Source organism: Cylas formicarius, unplaced genomic scaffold, assembly GCF_029955315.1.
Source record: "Cylas formicarius isolate icCylForm1 unplaced genomic scaffold, icCylForm1.1 PGA_scaffold_10__41_contigs__length_53128322, whole genome shotgun sequence".
Taxonomy (NCBI): domain Eukaryota; kingdom Metazoa; phylum Arthropoda; class Insecta; order Coleoptera; family Brentidae; genus Cylas; species Cylas formicarius.
Window position 1 is genome coordinate 7,007,291 of NW_026844214.1, and position 15,312 is coordinate 7,022,602.

A 15,312-nucleotide genomic window follows, 5' to 3' on the forward strand; every position below is an offset into this window, starting at 1 on the left:
TTGCTTAATAATAAGTCAACAATAAAATTGATTAGAATCGGAATTATTAAATTTGTAAGAGAACGGGGTCCTCTCGGGGTAAAGTGGGTAGCACGAAAACACGGAACAGTCTTCTTACTATTTTTTCTAAGTTTGCGATGTCATTAACAATTGCGTGAAATAAAACGAAAAACTTCGCGTCCGTCGCGCAACGCCGTCGAACAACATCTAGGGATATTCCGATACTAGTAAATACGAGTAGGTACTCGATACTTTTGATTCGATACCAAGTATTTATAGCATCGAATCAATCTTTCGATACTTACTCGGTATCGAAACAAAAGTACTTGGTATCAAATCGAATCAGCCTCACCATAAAAAAAAACCGAACGCATCAGATAAACATAATCTCTATCTGATCTATGGTGACGCCTTGTCTCGCGCCAGCCCAGTCGAACTCGTCCGACTTCACTCGACCGAACCCGAGCCAAAAGCGAGACAGACGTCCGCCCTTCATTTTTTTTCATTGTCAACCAACATAAATTGTCAAACATACAAGAGATTGCTTACGAATAATTTTATTTATTGTAATCATCGGCTTATTATCCCAATGTTATCATGAAGTTTTTTGTTTTAAAGTACGTGCTTAACGGGACGCAAACGTTTATAATAAAAATTTCCTTTTATTAATTTTCTTTTAATTATTGTCTTTCAAAGGGCGTTGTTAGTTTCCTTAAAATAAATTAAAAAATAATAAAGTGCTAAAAGTATCGATATGAGTAAGTATCTTCTTTAGGAGTATTTATTTGAGTAGTATCGAAAAAAGATTTGAGTACTATCGAAATGAGTAGGTATCGATACTTTAATGGTATCGGACCATCCCTACGTCGGAATCCGGACTCGTCGTGCCGTGCCGGGGTCCGAGCGGGATCAAAAGGTTTTTTTGCGTCGGGCCGTCTCAAAGCGTTGCGGTTAATTTGATATCATCGGTGCAGTGGTGGTTCGTTACAAATTATTATTATTAAACGAGAGTCACTAGAAATTATAAACTTACAAGTGCAGCTTAACTAACTAGTCTTAACCAATCCATCCTTGCCCACCAGACTGTAGTATTTCATACAATTAATAGCACTGTTGTTTGAAAAAACTGTGCTCGTGTGCCTTTAAATCTCGAAACTGACGTTCTCAAAATCTTAAAATTATCCAACTTTTAAAATGTAGCCACATTGTTAATAACGTTTTTCTTTATACACATTTAATTCTACATATTATTTGAAAAACAATAAGCCACCTTTGCAGTTTCCATTTCACAACTTTCTGGTCAAGATTCATGGGAAAATCATGGATTTTAATGCCACCCAAAAACGCAATTTCAGTTAGCATTGTACAAACTTAGTATTATACCAAACCGATAAGACTAGCTTCAGCGCTAGCTCTAAGTGACACTTTTGAAGATTTTCGTCCTATGTTGCCATAAAATCAGCATTTTCATTAATTATTCCTCTTTCATTAAAATTCTGCGTTCATTTTGGAAATAACGAATATTGGTCTTCCGCAAATTACACCAAACACAAAGTTCAACAATAATTCAACGGAAAATATTTTGCAAACCAAAGGGCTTAAGGTTGTCTTTTAAACGTTCCCTGTTTTAGCATATTATTACCATAACAACAGATTTAAGAACTCACCGATGAAATTTTAATATATGAGGAAATATTGCGTATGTTTGTGTGTTTGTTACTGCATTATAGTATTAATGTTTATTTTTTGTACCAAATATTGTGCAGTTTGTTGTGTTCTGTCAATAGATAATTGCTTGTCAGCAAAAAATCGAATTAAAGCCCCTTGGTGAACAAAAAAAGTAGTTAATTCATTATTTCAAATTAATTAATTAACTCAACTTAGTTAAAGGTATTGATAAGCGTTAAATATTCCAATTTTTTATTAAAAAATTAACCCATACCATTTTGTCAAGGAACCATCGTAACGGCTATCCTTAAAAGGTGCAAAAAAAATACTACCATCAATCCCTGACGGTAAAATATGGATCGGACTGTCAAAAATTCGATCTGGTTTTAATTTTAAATGACTTTTGTGGAATAACGACTTTTGACTAAACTTGTAAGTAGTCGCTTTTGGGATATTAGAATAGTATATTCTGCAACAAATGCGGTAAACGGCATTTTACTCATGAGTTTATTTGACACAAGCGGGACGCAGCGGAGCGAGTTTTTAATAAACGAGTGACTTAAAAAGTGTACCAAACGCGTTGCATACTATACTTTATCTACGACCGTTAGTTTTCGGACACATTTTCACAAAACAATACGAATACAGGACCGTCAGAATTGACAAACGTGAAAAAATTCAAGGCGTTGGAAATATCTCCGAAAACATCCGTAAAGTGTATAATTATTATATTGAAGAAATACAAAAAAAATAGCTGAAAATATTGATATTTACGCGGATTGTAAACATTTTAAACTAAGGGTGGAGGCGATGTTAAAAAACGAGTCCTTTGCGCAAGGACGTCAGCAGCCAGATATGCCACGCTGCGCCAGACCGCTTTTGTATGCATGTTCAATCTATGCTTATATTTGTGTGATATTTTCCGTGTTTATGATATTAAGTTATGTTATGTTCCGATTTGAGGACAAAAGACACCTTTTAAAACAGCTCGATGACTTAAAGAAGGAACTGACCAGTTTGAGGGTTGCCAAAGTTACTGGTGGGGCCCCTTCAAAGCTATCTAAAATGTAACGAAATTTATCAAGAGGATTGTTATAATTTAATACCAATGTGTTCCTTTTAGCCGCGTAGTACGTAAGGTAGAGCAGTATATGGTAGAGTGTAACGATTCTAATAAACGTGTGTGTAATTTATTTATGCCAACACGATTCCTCGAGGTTATCAAAGTACTGATTCGCGGAATTTACTTCATGCCAATGTGGAAAAGGTGTGGGATTTTTTGGCAAATAAAGTAAATTTAAATGAACCTCAAAGCAGTGGCAAATTCGGGAAGTAGATAATATGTAGTTATAAAGCTGTTCTACGTCTACATTTTTTTCTATTTAGCACTAATGGCCAAAATTGAATTAATTAATTAATTAAAAATTTATGATATTAAAACATGGTACATATGCCAGGTCGTAACAATTCTGCCGAATCGATGTTCCCTCTTGCATTGGCTTAGCAATCAGGCTCATTGCGAAAATTTCAATATTAAAAAAAAGAATATACAAGGTATATTATATAAATATAGGCTAACAGAAATATACAAATCATCGTACTTACCTAAACTTTATATTAGGAACCTCGTCAATTTTCATCGAAATTCATTTTGATTTGTTCGAGGATTACCAAGTAGAATTATTAGCCAAGTACACAATGAAAAAAATTGATTTTTGGGCCGTTGTTTTGGCTTCATTCGTGATGTGAACCATGTGATGTTTTCAATATAATCTCATAATTTATTTTTTTGGAGTCCACTTGGAATACATATATTTGAATTCAGGAAAACCTTTCGCTGAGCATGCTGACATGCAAATTTATGTGGTACAATCTCAGGTTTGATCTGGATTCGAACGGTTCTCAACTTATATTCTAGGTGGTTTTCCATATCATTTCCCAGATCGACATGATCGACGTGGAAGAAACTGATTTCACATCTCGCCGAGCCGTGCCAAACCAATTTTTGACTGTGTAGAGGAGCTTGTGGAACACTCACAGTTTTTTTGGTGTTATAATGAATGTATTTATGCGTTTTGGAACAAAAAATCACTTTCTGTTTGGCATTTTTAATTCCGTTAGAGTTCACAGATACTAGATAATTTAAACCCGACACCGATGACTGTAATATTGTTATGTGTACCGTAAAGCTAGCGGGCCAGCCACTCATCTAACTACCGATTTTTTTTGTGCCACCCTAAGCAGTTTACATTTACAACAGTTTACAACAAGGCAATTTCAGCTAGCACTGTACAAACTAAGTATTGCTAAATAAGTCGACATATGTAATCGAAGGAAGTTTGGTATTTTGGTTATTTTCTCATAAAATTATTCAAATTTATGATAATAATTTCCAGAGGCGTGTATCTTTATTGCGGTAAAGAAATAAAATTATTGTTCTTTTTATAATTGTGTTCACTGGAAGAAAAATGTTTTGCTAACAATGAGTTAATGAGTATATATTTGGTAAAAAGTCATTTTATCAACAAGTTCGAGGCCAAGGTATTATAAGATTAACTTACCAGCAGTCGCATTCAAAACATGCACGTTAATCGAAGCTGGAACAGCATTTGATGGACTACACGTATAGTTTCCGTTGTGACTTTTGTCCGCATCTTGAAGATGCAGGATGCTCGAACTTCGACCTTCTTTTACGTTGATTCCAGGATCGTAGTTTATCATACGTTGTTCGTGGTACCAGAAGACAAACGCGGGCGGCTCAGTTGAATGCTTCAGTGTGCAAACTAATTTAAGTAAAGAACCAGCTCTAATATAAAGTTCTGGGGCGCCTTGAATCTCCGCCTGGGCTTCTGAAAAAAAAAAACAAAATTATTTCTTTTTTGGGACAGTTGGTGCAAGAATTTTTAATGAACAGAGTGATCTATTTATATTGCGACGTGTAATCTCAGATAATATGGATAAATGAAAAAGTTAAATACAAAATTTTATAATTTTTTCAATTATACAAGGTATTATCGAATTTTGACTGGACTGCTTGTTGAAGGATATATATTTTCTCTACTCTCTACTTTGAAATGTCCAATTGTTCACTCTTCCAAATTTAAATTCCTTAAATTAAACTTTCTGGTTTCTCTACGGGGAAAAACATTTATGCCCTAGATTTTTTGCATAATTATCACAGACGTATTCCTTATATAGGTTCAAGCTCTGTAGAACCTCAATTAATTGCTTCTTGGTATAATCTTCGTGAATATAAATGTCGTTATTATACATGTAGTTTTGGATTGTTGCTTTTGTGTCACATGAGGAAGGCGTTTTAGACAACTGTCTACTGTGATAACATGCATTGTCGATTACAATGACGCTATTAGGAGGAACGTTTGGAACTAGGGTGTTTTTAAACCAACTTTCAAATAAATCAGCGGTGGTGTCTTGATGATAATCCAGAGAAGAATCTTTAATATTTTTTGCAGACAGAGAAAGTCCTTTTGGAATCCAACCATCATTAAAACCAGCATGCAAAGAATAGTTATTCTTTTGCCTCTTTTTGATGGCGCGTTTGTTTTAAACTTATCAGTTGAGTCAACCTAATCCTTTGTTCCTCGTATAACTGGTAAATTTTACGCTGTATTATATCTTGATTACATTCATCTACACTCGAGAAAATGTCAGCATGGCTTCTTTTTTTCCTCGCTGAAATGGGATTATTTATAATTTTCCATACAATTGACGTTGGAATTTTCGTCAATGTGGCCGTTTCTTCTAAAGATGCTTGCTTGCTGGCACCATGTTCAATGAGAATCAAATAAACATTGTTTATAACTTCCTTAGTCTCAATAGCACATATTTTGCATAATTCGAACACTATTCAACACACGCTCTATTACACACGAAATAAGAATGATTACTAATAAACTTAAACTAAGTAGTATACCAAACCAAAGAATATTAAACACAGGTAGGTATAAAATTATTTTCTATTACGGACCACAATTTTACCTGAATTTAAATTCCGAAACTTTAGATAATAATCTTGTTGCATTGTATGATAATCCCATTCAAAAGCAATTGGTCACTTTCTTATATCTATGAACAGACTTTACCTATCGAATGCTACTTGATAACGAAAAGATTATTTCAATACCATTTTCTACACTAGTTGCACAACAAATAACTGTTTTGTAATATTTAAACAATTGATATAGAAGGTTTTCAAGAATAAGATTAAAAGAACATTCTAAAATAATTTTTTTCAAATAAAAACGACCAAAATTGAATAAGCTTATTTGCAGTTTTCGAACTGCTAATGATATGAAAGTACTGTAGCCTAGTTGTTTCTAGCTCTTGCTGACGTTACGACAATCATCCTGTTAGCTTCTTCAAAGCTTAACTGAAACTTCAGCTAGCAATTTCGATTCAATAACATAAATGAAAAAGAAGAATATTGGAAAGAACGACGGAAATGGTCATTATTAATTATTTACTTTTTATTGCTAGATTTTCAAGTTTCAATTATGTATATTTGAATTGTAGAATCCCAGAGAGATACCCAAAATATGGGAGATTTAACCCCTTAGACCAGATTTTCATTTAATTCAAATTGTTCTTTCATTTAGATTGTAACAAAACGGATTTTCAGTAAATAAGATGGTGCTTTTTAGCTAATATGAATTAAAATTTTATTTGCGTAATTAGGGGCAATCGAATGGCGGAAAAACTTAGGAAATGATTTTATAATTACGAAGAAACACTATGTTATTTACATATAAATTATTAGAAAATCAGAAAATTGCCACCAGTGGCGTATAAGTTGAGGAGGGTCAACCAGCCATTTTCTCTCGTCGTATGCATCTGGTAGTTCTCAAAACACAATCCAATCTGGGATTTAAAGGACACATCCAATAGTTTTGCAGTACTACTGCTCAAAAATAATCTTCAAATATTCATAGGTACACTTTGTAAAAGAGTAAGGAGCCCCAATTTTGGATTTTGGATTAAATGGCATCAAATCTGTTTTGACCCCAGGACTCTGCAGCTTATATGTTTGCAATTATTAATAATTTACCCTGAATATAGACTGGCCAAGGCAATTTTACATTTAAAAAAATACCGAGGAAATAATTGTCTTCGTTATTGCGACTCATTTGATCGTCAAATTTAAAACTTCTGGTAGAAGTCAACTAGATGTAAGCCTAATATTTGGTAAGTTAATATTGAATGTCAATACAATTTTCTTTATTTATTGCATCGTGCAGAAAACGAGTATTATGCTAATTAGAAAAAGGAGTTGTTTGCCTTAGCTCTGAGCTTAAGTCAAAAAATGAATTCAAAAACTTTTACAAGGAGCGTTTTTGTAAATGAATATTCCAGGATGTAAGCGTATTTCCAATTTTACTATCACGGCAAAGAGTTGCCATAAAACGTTTGTTTATCAAAATTTAGCTTATTGAAAAATTGCCCTGTTTCACTGTAGGCGAACAAACCAATTCAAGTTGTCAGTAAATACACGTAATCGTATTTTTTACTCATTTCAACAATTCTCTCGAAAACGATACAAAGGAAACGTGTCCGCTTAATAGTCTGTTAGCGACATGCAGAGCAGTAAACAGTCAAAAGCAAACCAAACCGCACAACAAAAATGAACTAACCCGCTGTATATTTTCGATTGAGTTGACCAGTAGTGCGCGAATCTGCGTCAGCAAGCAATTGGATACACACCCGGAATACAATACCGGAATATCAATTAGATTTCTGTTAAATTACGGGGCTCCAAATTACGTTTTTGCGAGGTTAATTTTGTATCAGAATAACAAAGGTAGATCAATTCGACGAGTGTAGTTAAACAACGATCATTTTAATGAATACCTATAGAATATTTCTCTAATGTTTGTACAATAATAACGCAGGTCTACAATGTGTGTATTACGAAAAAATATAATTTTAGTAGGCCCATTTCGTTTTTTACAAATATTAAAGAAAAAAAAATATATTTTTTTATTCAGTAAAAAAGTGAAATCCTAATTAAGACCCTAGTCAGGAATATTGTTGCAATACACTATTGGTCCCTCCCGAGTATAATATAATTATCGTTTAGGTAATAAATCACCAGTAAAATGACAGTAACAATATTTATATTTGTAATCGTAATACTTTATTAAACGTGGTTTAATTCAAGCTAACATTTGTTATTCAATTGAATAAGAAGTAACCATAATTAAGTGGGATTATGCATGAGACAGTATTAGAGCCTTAAATAGAATTTTGTTAGGCTGATTTCAAAAATTCTATGCATTTATTTGTATCACGGAAGGATTTTTTTACAAATATTAAAGAAAAAAACGATAATTTTGTATTCAGTAAAAAAGTGGAATTCTAGTTAGGATCCTAGTCAGGAATATTGTTGCAATACTCTATTGGTCCCTCCTGAGTAAAATATTGACAAAACTCTTTTTTGCGATCTATACTATACTATACTAGGTGCAAATCTCTGATTAAATCATTTAATTTCCTCTGGTTAAACACTGAAATCTAGTGTGAAACTTGAGTCATCTGGGTCTGAATTAGATTTCTATGATTCTGACGACTAGTTCTTTAGGGTCGGTAGGTGTCGGTACATCTGGCCCATGAGGAACTGCTCGAATTGCAGAGTCGAGATTGGGATACACAATTTGTTTCTATTTCTTTCTGTTGAACACACTAACAAAAATAATCATGGTCACTGATTCCTACACTTTCGCCATACCATAGTAACACCAAAGCTTATTTTTTTTTATTATTAATAATATTACTAAGAATAAAGTGGAGAGGAAAACCTATTATGCACATTGATAGTTAGTAACACAACACATATAATAAACATTTAGTTATTGCTGTGAAACAATACACTGTCCAAGCGACGTTTAAATACAGACAAGTTCGGCGCACACACAACTTCTGGAGGTAAACTGTTCCAATAATTAAAAGTCCTGTTACTTATAAAATCCAGGCGATGTGAAGTCCTGAATTGTTCCTTGCTTATTTTAAATGGATGACCACGTAGGCGTTCATCATTGCTTAAGACCACAAGGGGCACGTCAGATGGAAATTGGTCATGCGCAAACCTATACATTTGAATGAGATCCCCTCGCAGCCGACGCTGACTTAATGTTGGCATTTTTAGACGGTCGTCGTAAGGTGTATGCCTAAGCTGAAGTGGCCAGCGCATAGCGGCTCGTTGCACTTTTTCCAGAACATCAGAGTCACGCAATAGCCATGGGTTCCAGACTGGGGAAGCAAATTCCAGGATGGGGCGAATGTAAGTGGTGAAAAGCCTGCAAGCGATGCGAGGACTAGGATTTTTAAAAGTCTTTTTTAACAAAAATAAAGCGCAGTTTGCCTTCTTTGCAATATTTGATACACGTGCAGACCACGCAAGATCGTTAGTTACTGTCACACCTAGGTCCATCTAAGAATCGACACTTGACACAAAGTTTCCATCGATATAATAATTCAAACCGGGATTGTTCTTGCCAACCTGCATCACAGAGCACTTTTGAGCATTCAGCAGCAATAGCCAAGTTGAACACCACTTGGAAATAGTATTCAAGTCTCTCTGCAATACGTCCGCATGTGTTTTAGTGTCATCAGCATAATCGCTCACATGAGAATCAATGCTGGAGAGCAAATCCACGGTGTACACTAAGAATAGCACCGGTCCCAGCATCGATCCCTGGGGAACACCACTAGGCACGTTTTGTGGCAGTGAAAATGCGTTACTAATTCGAACTCTGAACGACCGGTGGCTTAAGAACGCCGCTATCCACTCTAACAGTTTACCCCCCACTCCAACCTTTTTAAGTTTGAATAACAAGCGTCGATGTGGCACAAAACTCAATAACGACATGATCAGATTTTCCAATTGGGGAATCAAGCTCCAATTTGTCAAGTAAATTGGGATCCGGAGTAATTACAAAATCAAGAGTTGACGGAGCGTCTTCCTATTGTTTTGCCAGTTTCTTAATGCTTCAACGCAAACGGAAGAAACAGTATCAGGAGCCCTTTACACCAAAATAATCGTGGTATACATTTTCCATAAAATAAGTTATAGTTTGTCTTTGCATTACTTCTGGATTCCTCCTGCGTCTATTTTTAATGAGTCGAACTTGCTGGCGTTTCGCCAATCATCCTGTTGGCTCCTTCTACCAACGAAAAATTAAAGAGTCTATAGAAATCTATAAACAACCTAACAATCTTAACAGCGACTCAGGTCTCTACCTGTCACCAATATAGGAGGAATCCAGAAATTTTGTGAAAAGTATAAAAGTTATTTGGATTGATCACACAGTGTCTTTTTTCCATATTTATACGTTCTAGAACATTAGAAATAAGCAACAACGAAGACAACAGTCGCGAACACAGTAGCACGACTACTAATACAACTAAATTGCGTATAAGCAGGTTACAACGCTGTATTGACGCTTCTGCGCCAACTCAGTTGATTTGCAGAGAAATTAATGCATTTAAAGATCATAGCTTCATGTTCATAGGTATATATATATATATATATATATATATATATATATATATATATATATATATATATATATATATATATATATATATATATATATATATATATATATATATATATATATATATATATATATATATATTAATAAAATAACATTTTTAGGATATAGAACTCTATAAAAAAAATGACATGCTAGCGCAAAAATATGGCATTTTGGAAAAATGGTCTCCAAAATAATACAAATAAGAAAGCAGTTTTCAAACATGAAAATCACTGTAGACCTGTGTAATTATATGACATTTTTATCTTCTTCGAATCGAAATCGACTACCCAGACACCGTAGTGGGCGATTCCTATTGCAGTTAAGAAATACCGGTGTAATTTATAGTTAAGTCTTAAAATAGCAACAAGTCTAGGCATACCAAAACTTGTTATGTATTTCTACGTTACTCTAAAATATTCAATTAGGCTCTGACCAAGTATGCGCAAAATGTCCCTTCAGTAACCATCATTGTCGCCAGTTATGTCGGACGTTTCCGCTGCTTCAGCTATGGATTTGGAAGCGATCCGATGTTTTAGGTAGATTAGCCACCAATTGTATTTTGCCATTCTGATTTATTAAATATTCGGTTTAGGAAAGTAAGTCAATTGCTTTTCATTTTATTTATTCGTCGAAACATAATTATAATTATATGATTAAATTTGTCGTTTTACTTTGACAAAAATTCTTTTTGGATGTTTTCTTCGTTCCTATTTTTTTCTCACATTCTTTATTAAAATCGGAACATAAAAATCTATTAAGGAGCCCAATAAGGGATTCAATCCAAAATAAGATAATAGATTAATAGTTATTTTAGAACGTAGGAATTCCAATGTATATATTTAATCTCAATTTGTATTTGTTTTTACATTTAAATAAAACATTACAACAACGGTCAATATAATCCAAAAACTAATCCGAAAGTGTTTTACTGATTCGTTTTATTAGCAGTCCGCATGACTTTCACCTGAACAAGTAAAATGTCTGAATACCAGATTTTTTTCCAAATAGCTTTCAATTATATGGACTTCAAAATTTGAAAAATATTCTGCCATAACAGAGTTTAAATCCAAGTATTAACTTTACTTAATGTTATTTAATCTCTTTATTAATAGTCCATGATAAAAATCTATCCAAAATCTAGTTTATTTTATTTTCGTTTGTATTTTCCAAAATTCCAGTAGAATTTTTCCTCAAGTTAAACAGATTTTAAATAGACTTGACAAATATTGGAAGAAATAGTAAAAAAAAACTTTTGCCGACACCGAAATACAAACAGAAGAAAAAGTTTTCAAAATAGTTTAATTTATAATAATATTGTGTTGAAGGTTCTAAGCAAAACTGAGAGAAAAAATATCATAAAATTATAATATTAGGGTCAAAATGTTTCAATATTTCATTATATTTATTTGAACGTTGACGGAATAAATTGTAACTTTTAATTGACTCGCCGTGTTTTCCTCACGCTATCTCGAAACTTGTCGCTCGAGTTGGAAAAGTTTACTGCACTTTTACCGCTTTAAATGGCGCAGACTTAACAAAATCTTACTAACGCGATTTTAAGTTTAAGGGCTGTGGGTGGGTCATAGAAGGTGATATTTTCTTATTTTTTGCTGCTTTAAATGATTTTTAAAATATAGTCAGTTAAATATTAGCAAAACAATAAACCACCTAAAATTAATATACAACTAATGAAAACATCTATCCAAGTTGATATAGTATGAAATAAAAAATTCTTTGAAAATGTATATTGTTTTCCTTGTTATTTACAAATTTCGCTTTTTCATAGTTTTATCTTGCTAACAATGCTCGGCTTGTAAATATTTTTCATCGAGGATTTAAGCAGAGGGAATACATACAAATGATTTTGATGAGAAAATGACAATATGAAATTCATTTCTCGATTTTCATCATAAGCTTTCAAGAATTTGTTTTTTTTTTTAATACGTTCATTTAGTATAGTGAAAAGATGTTTGCAATGAGATGATGTGCATTTATTGTCATTTTGATATGTTTAATTAATTCTTATATTTTTCACATATATAATTTTACATTTGTTCTCCAATATAAATTTATACACATGTATTATATTGGAATAAATGACACTTTAGTCACAAGCTATTAAATACGATTGTTTAGAGAAGCTTATAAAGCCTGTTGTACTATTACAGCTGAAACTTAAGTTACGGCTTGTCAAGCTGTGTTTAAAATTTCATCTCATTGAAAAAATATTCATTATAAACATTAAATCCATTCAGGATCATTACTTTTAAACATGATTGATACCGTTAAACATACATAAAAAATTAAAACTCCAAAAAATGGCCCATCTAACGCCAATAAATCACGTATGTGTAATTGCTGCATAATGGAGCCAATTATTCGCATGGACGTGTATCAAAATAACCGCGAAAATGCAAACATGTTTCTAGTGCATGTTTATTACTCATTTAAAATTAATTATTTTGAATTTATTGCTTGTAAAGCTATCAATAACATTTATATAACCCTTTTATCTATCACAATAGTAATAGCAATTTTTTATCAAAAAGGAATACCTTCACTTGGAATAGCGAAGGGAGGTGACTTATGGTGGCGAAGACTATAGATGACAAAAATGTTAGCAATACAAAACAAAGTATGAGGATTAATTTGACAAATTTTTATCAAGAAGCTACGATCTTCACACCGTGGGACTTGCTATATGACAATATGAAAAACCATTCCAGAAGTATAAATTTTTCTCAGAAACCTGTTTGTAACTAGGTCAGTACGAATATCATTAACCTAAAATATATTTTTTATTTATTTATAACTGAGTCCAAAACAGTGTTACAAACTGATATCGGAGAGTTATATTACAATCAAAATTACAATGACATTAAAATTACAATTAAATTAATATAATGTATAAATATAATAAGGTTGAACTTTTATTAAGTCTTTTTTTAAGGAGAAAGTGTAAATTGTCACTGCAAAATTGTTTTATTGTTTTTACTTCACTAACCACTTTTGGTATAGAGTTATAAATCTGAACACAGTAATTGTAATTTAACAGTTTTTGAAAAATTAGTCACTTGCACTACGTGTATTATGACTATGTGTTTGTTTAATTTGCTTTATATCTAAGTTAGTTTTTGACAATCGACGCTCTGCTGAGGCTCGTTTGGTACTGCTATTTTTTTGGCAACCATATTGATATGGGTCAAACTTGTGTTTTTTGTTCTTCTATAAATTTTACTATACTTTTTTAACCATTTTTTTCTGCTATTTCAAAAAATGTATTTAGGACAGAAACTGGCTTATAATTGCTAAGGTCCTTTGACGAGTCTTTTTTATATTTTTTATATACTGGTATTATTTTTGCTGTCTTTAGTTCTTCACGATATTGTTAACAACGTTCACATTTTTTTTGCCATTGATATCAAAAACTTGTGCCAAATCTGTTTTTGTTGTGCTTTCCTCTCCGGGTGATTTGTTGTTCTTTAGGTCCTTTAGGGTATTCTGAACTTCTATTAGGTCTGTCGGCTTAAGGTAGATTAAATCCTTACATTATTCTTCTCTTAACCGTTGATTTATATTAGGATCAATTTTTGAAGCCGAGTTTTTTCCAATTTCTGAAAAATATAAACTCTTCTGTCATTTTCTGTTTATCTTTATTAGTCTTTATTTTTGTAATTTTTTATGTTTTCATATACAACCCGTTTGAAACGTCCCACATTTTTCTCTCCCAGCTTCATTGAGTCTTTTTTCCCACTACTCTTTTTTTAGTTTTATCCCCAAATTGTTCACTTCTTTTTGTTAGTTTTTTAAACTCTCTTCAGTTTCAATGTCTTTCAGCAACTTGTGCATTCGGTTTTTGGTTTTGTTATTATTTCTGTTGATTTATTAAATGTTGTTACTTCTTGGGTTTGTAGTGTATTTTTTAAAGTTTCTATGTGTTTGTCTGATTGTGATCAGATATAAATGATCTGTAACAATAATATGACAGTTCATATTTTTACTCGTAAAGATGTGGTCTAATATACTAGCTATTTCATAGGGTTTTCCCGTGGTATTCTCCGGGCTTATTATATCCTGTATTTTAAAGCCATAGCATATACTCCTTAGTTGGATCTGATTCACTAAGTAAGTTCACATTTATGTCTCCTGAGCGTGAATAATTTTATCAATATCTTTTGATTTTTAGGTGGCCTATAGATAGTAATGATTGTACAGTACTTGAAGAAAGTGTATGCCTACCATATTACAGTCATTTGTTTCCATTTCTGGAAAAGTGGTTTGTTCATATTCTAAGTTATCATAAACAAATAGACACACCCTTGCACTCTTGGAGTCCTGACATTGATGCACAGTACTATAATATCACGACATTACTATCTGACATTACTATCAGTTTTAAAATGCATCTTATCTAATAATGGGGAGAAGTGCGACTAAATTAGAATTAATAAGAAAAAAATTGACTAACATTTTTCTTTGCCTGTCATAGAAATTGCGCATAAATTGAATGTCAAAAGCATTCCGTTCATTAGAAGTTTCGATGAAACAAATAATACAATGAAGGAACTTTGGTCCTAATGCAGAGGAACTGCTGTACTCCTTACTCTTTATCCCTAACAAAATATGCACTACATCTATACATACTCGCATCAACAATGAAAACAAATAAAGACAAATTTTAACTAGTTAACTACTTCCAAACAGCTGAAACACATTTTTTCCATCCTGTATTATTATTCACAGCGTAAATTAAGCCAACCAAAGCAAATGAAAAGATTACCAGATTATTCGCCTTTTGTGCTTTATAGTCGCAAACACATCTCGAAGCTTCTGGTCGTGAATGTTTTATTGACTCTCCCTATGTTCCATTAAATTATCCGATTTCTGTTTGCTCACCGAAAACATATAAAAGCTTGAAATAACAAACTCGTTTAGATAATGTATCTTGTAACAATACTCTCTTGACAAATGGAAAGATGTTTATACTTACCGCTTTGAGCCGCATCTTTTGCTTATTTTGTATGTATTATGCGGAAAAGGAAGAGAACGGTGCTTTAAAAATATTATATATCCCATTAAATTGTACACTATT

At 32.7% G+C, this 15,312-nt stretch overlaps 1 protein-coding gene across 1 annotated transcript in view; it reads right to left on the reverse strand.

The window, feature by feature from the left end:
• The window catches only part of LOC132706608 (lachesin-like), a 150,636-nt gene that overhangs the window by 36,123 nt on the left and 99,201 nt on the right, over window positions 1-15,312 (reverse strand). The window contains exon 5 of the mRNA XM_060678034.1: window positions 4,230-4,517. Within this exon, the coding sequence (XP_060534017.1) occupies window positions 4,230-4,517 (288 nt within the window). The remainder of the gene's footprint in view (window positions 1-4,229; window positions 4,518-15,312) is intronic.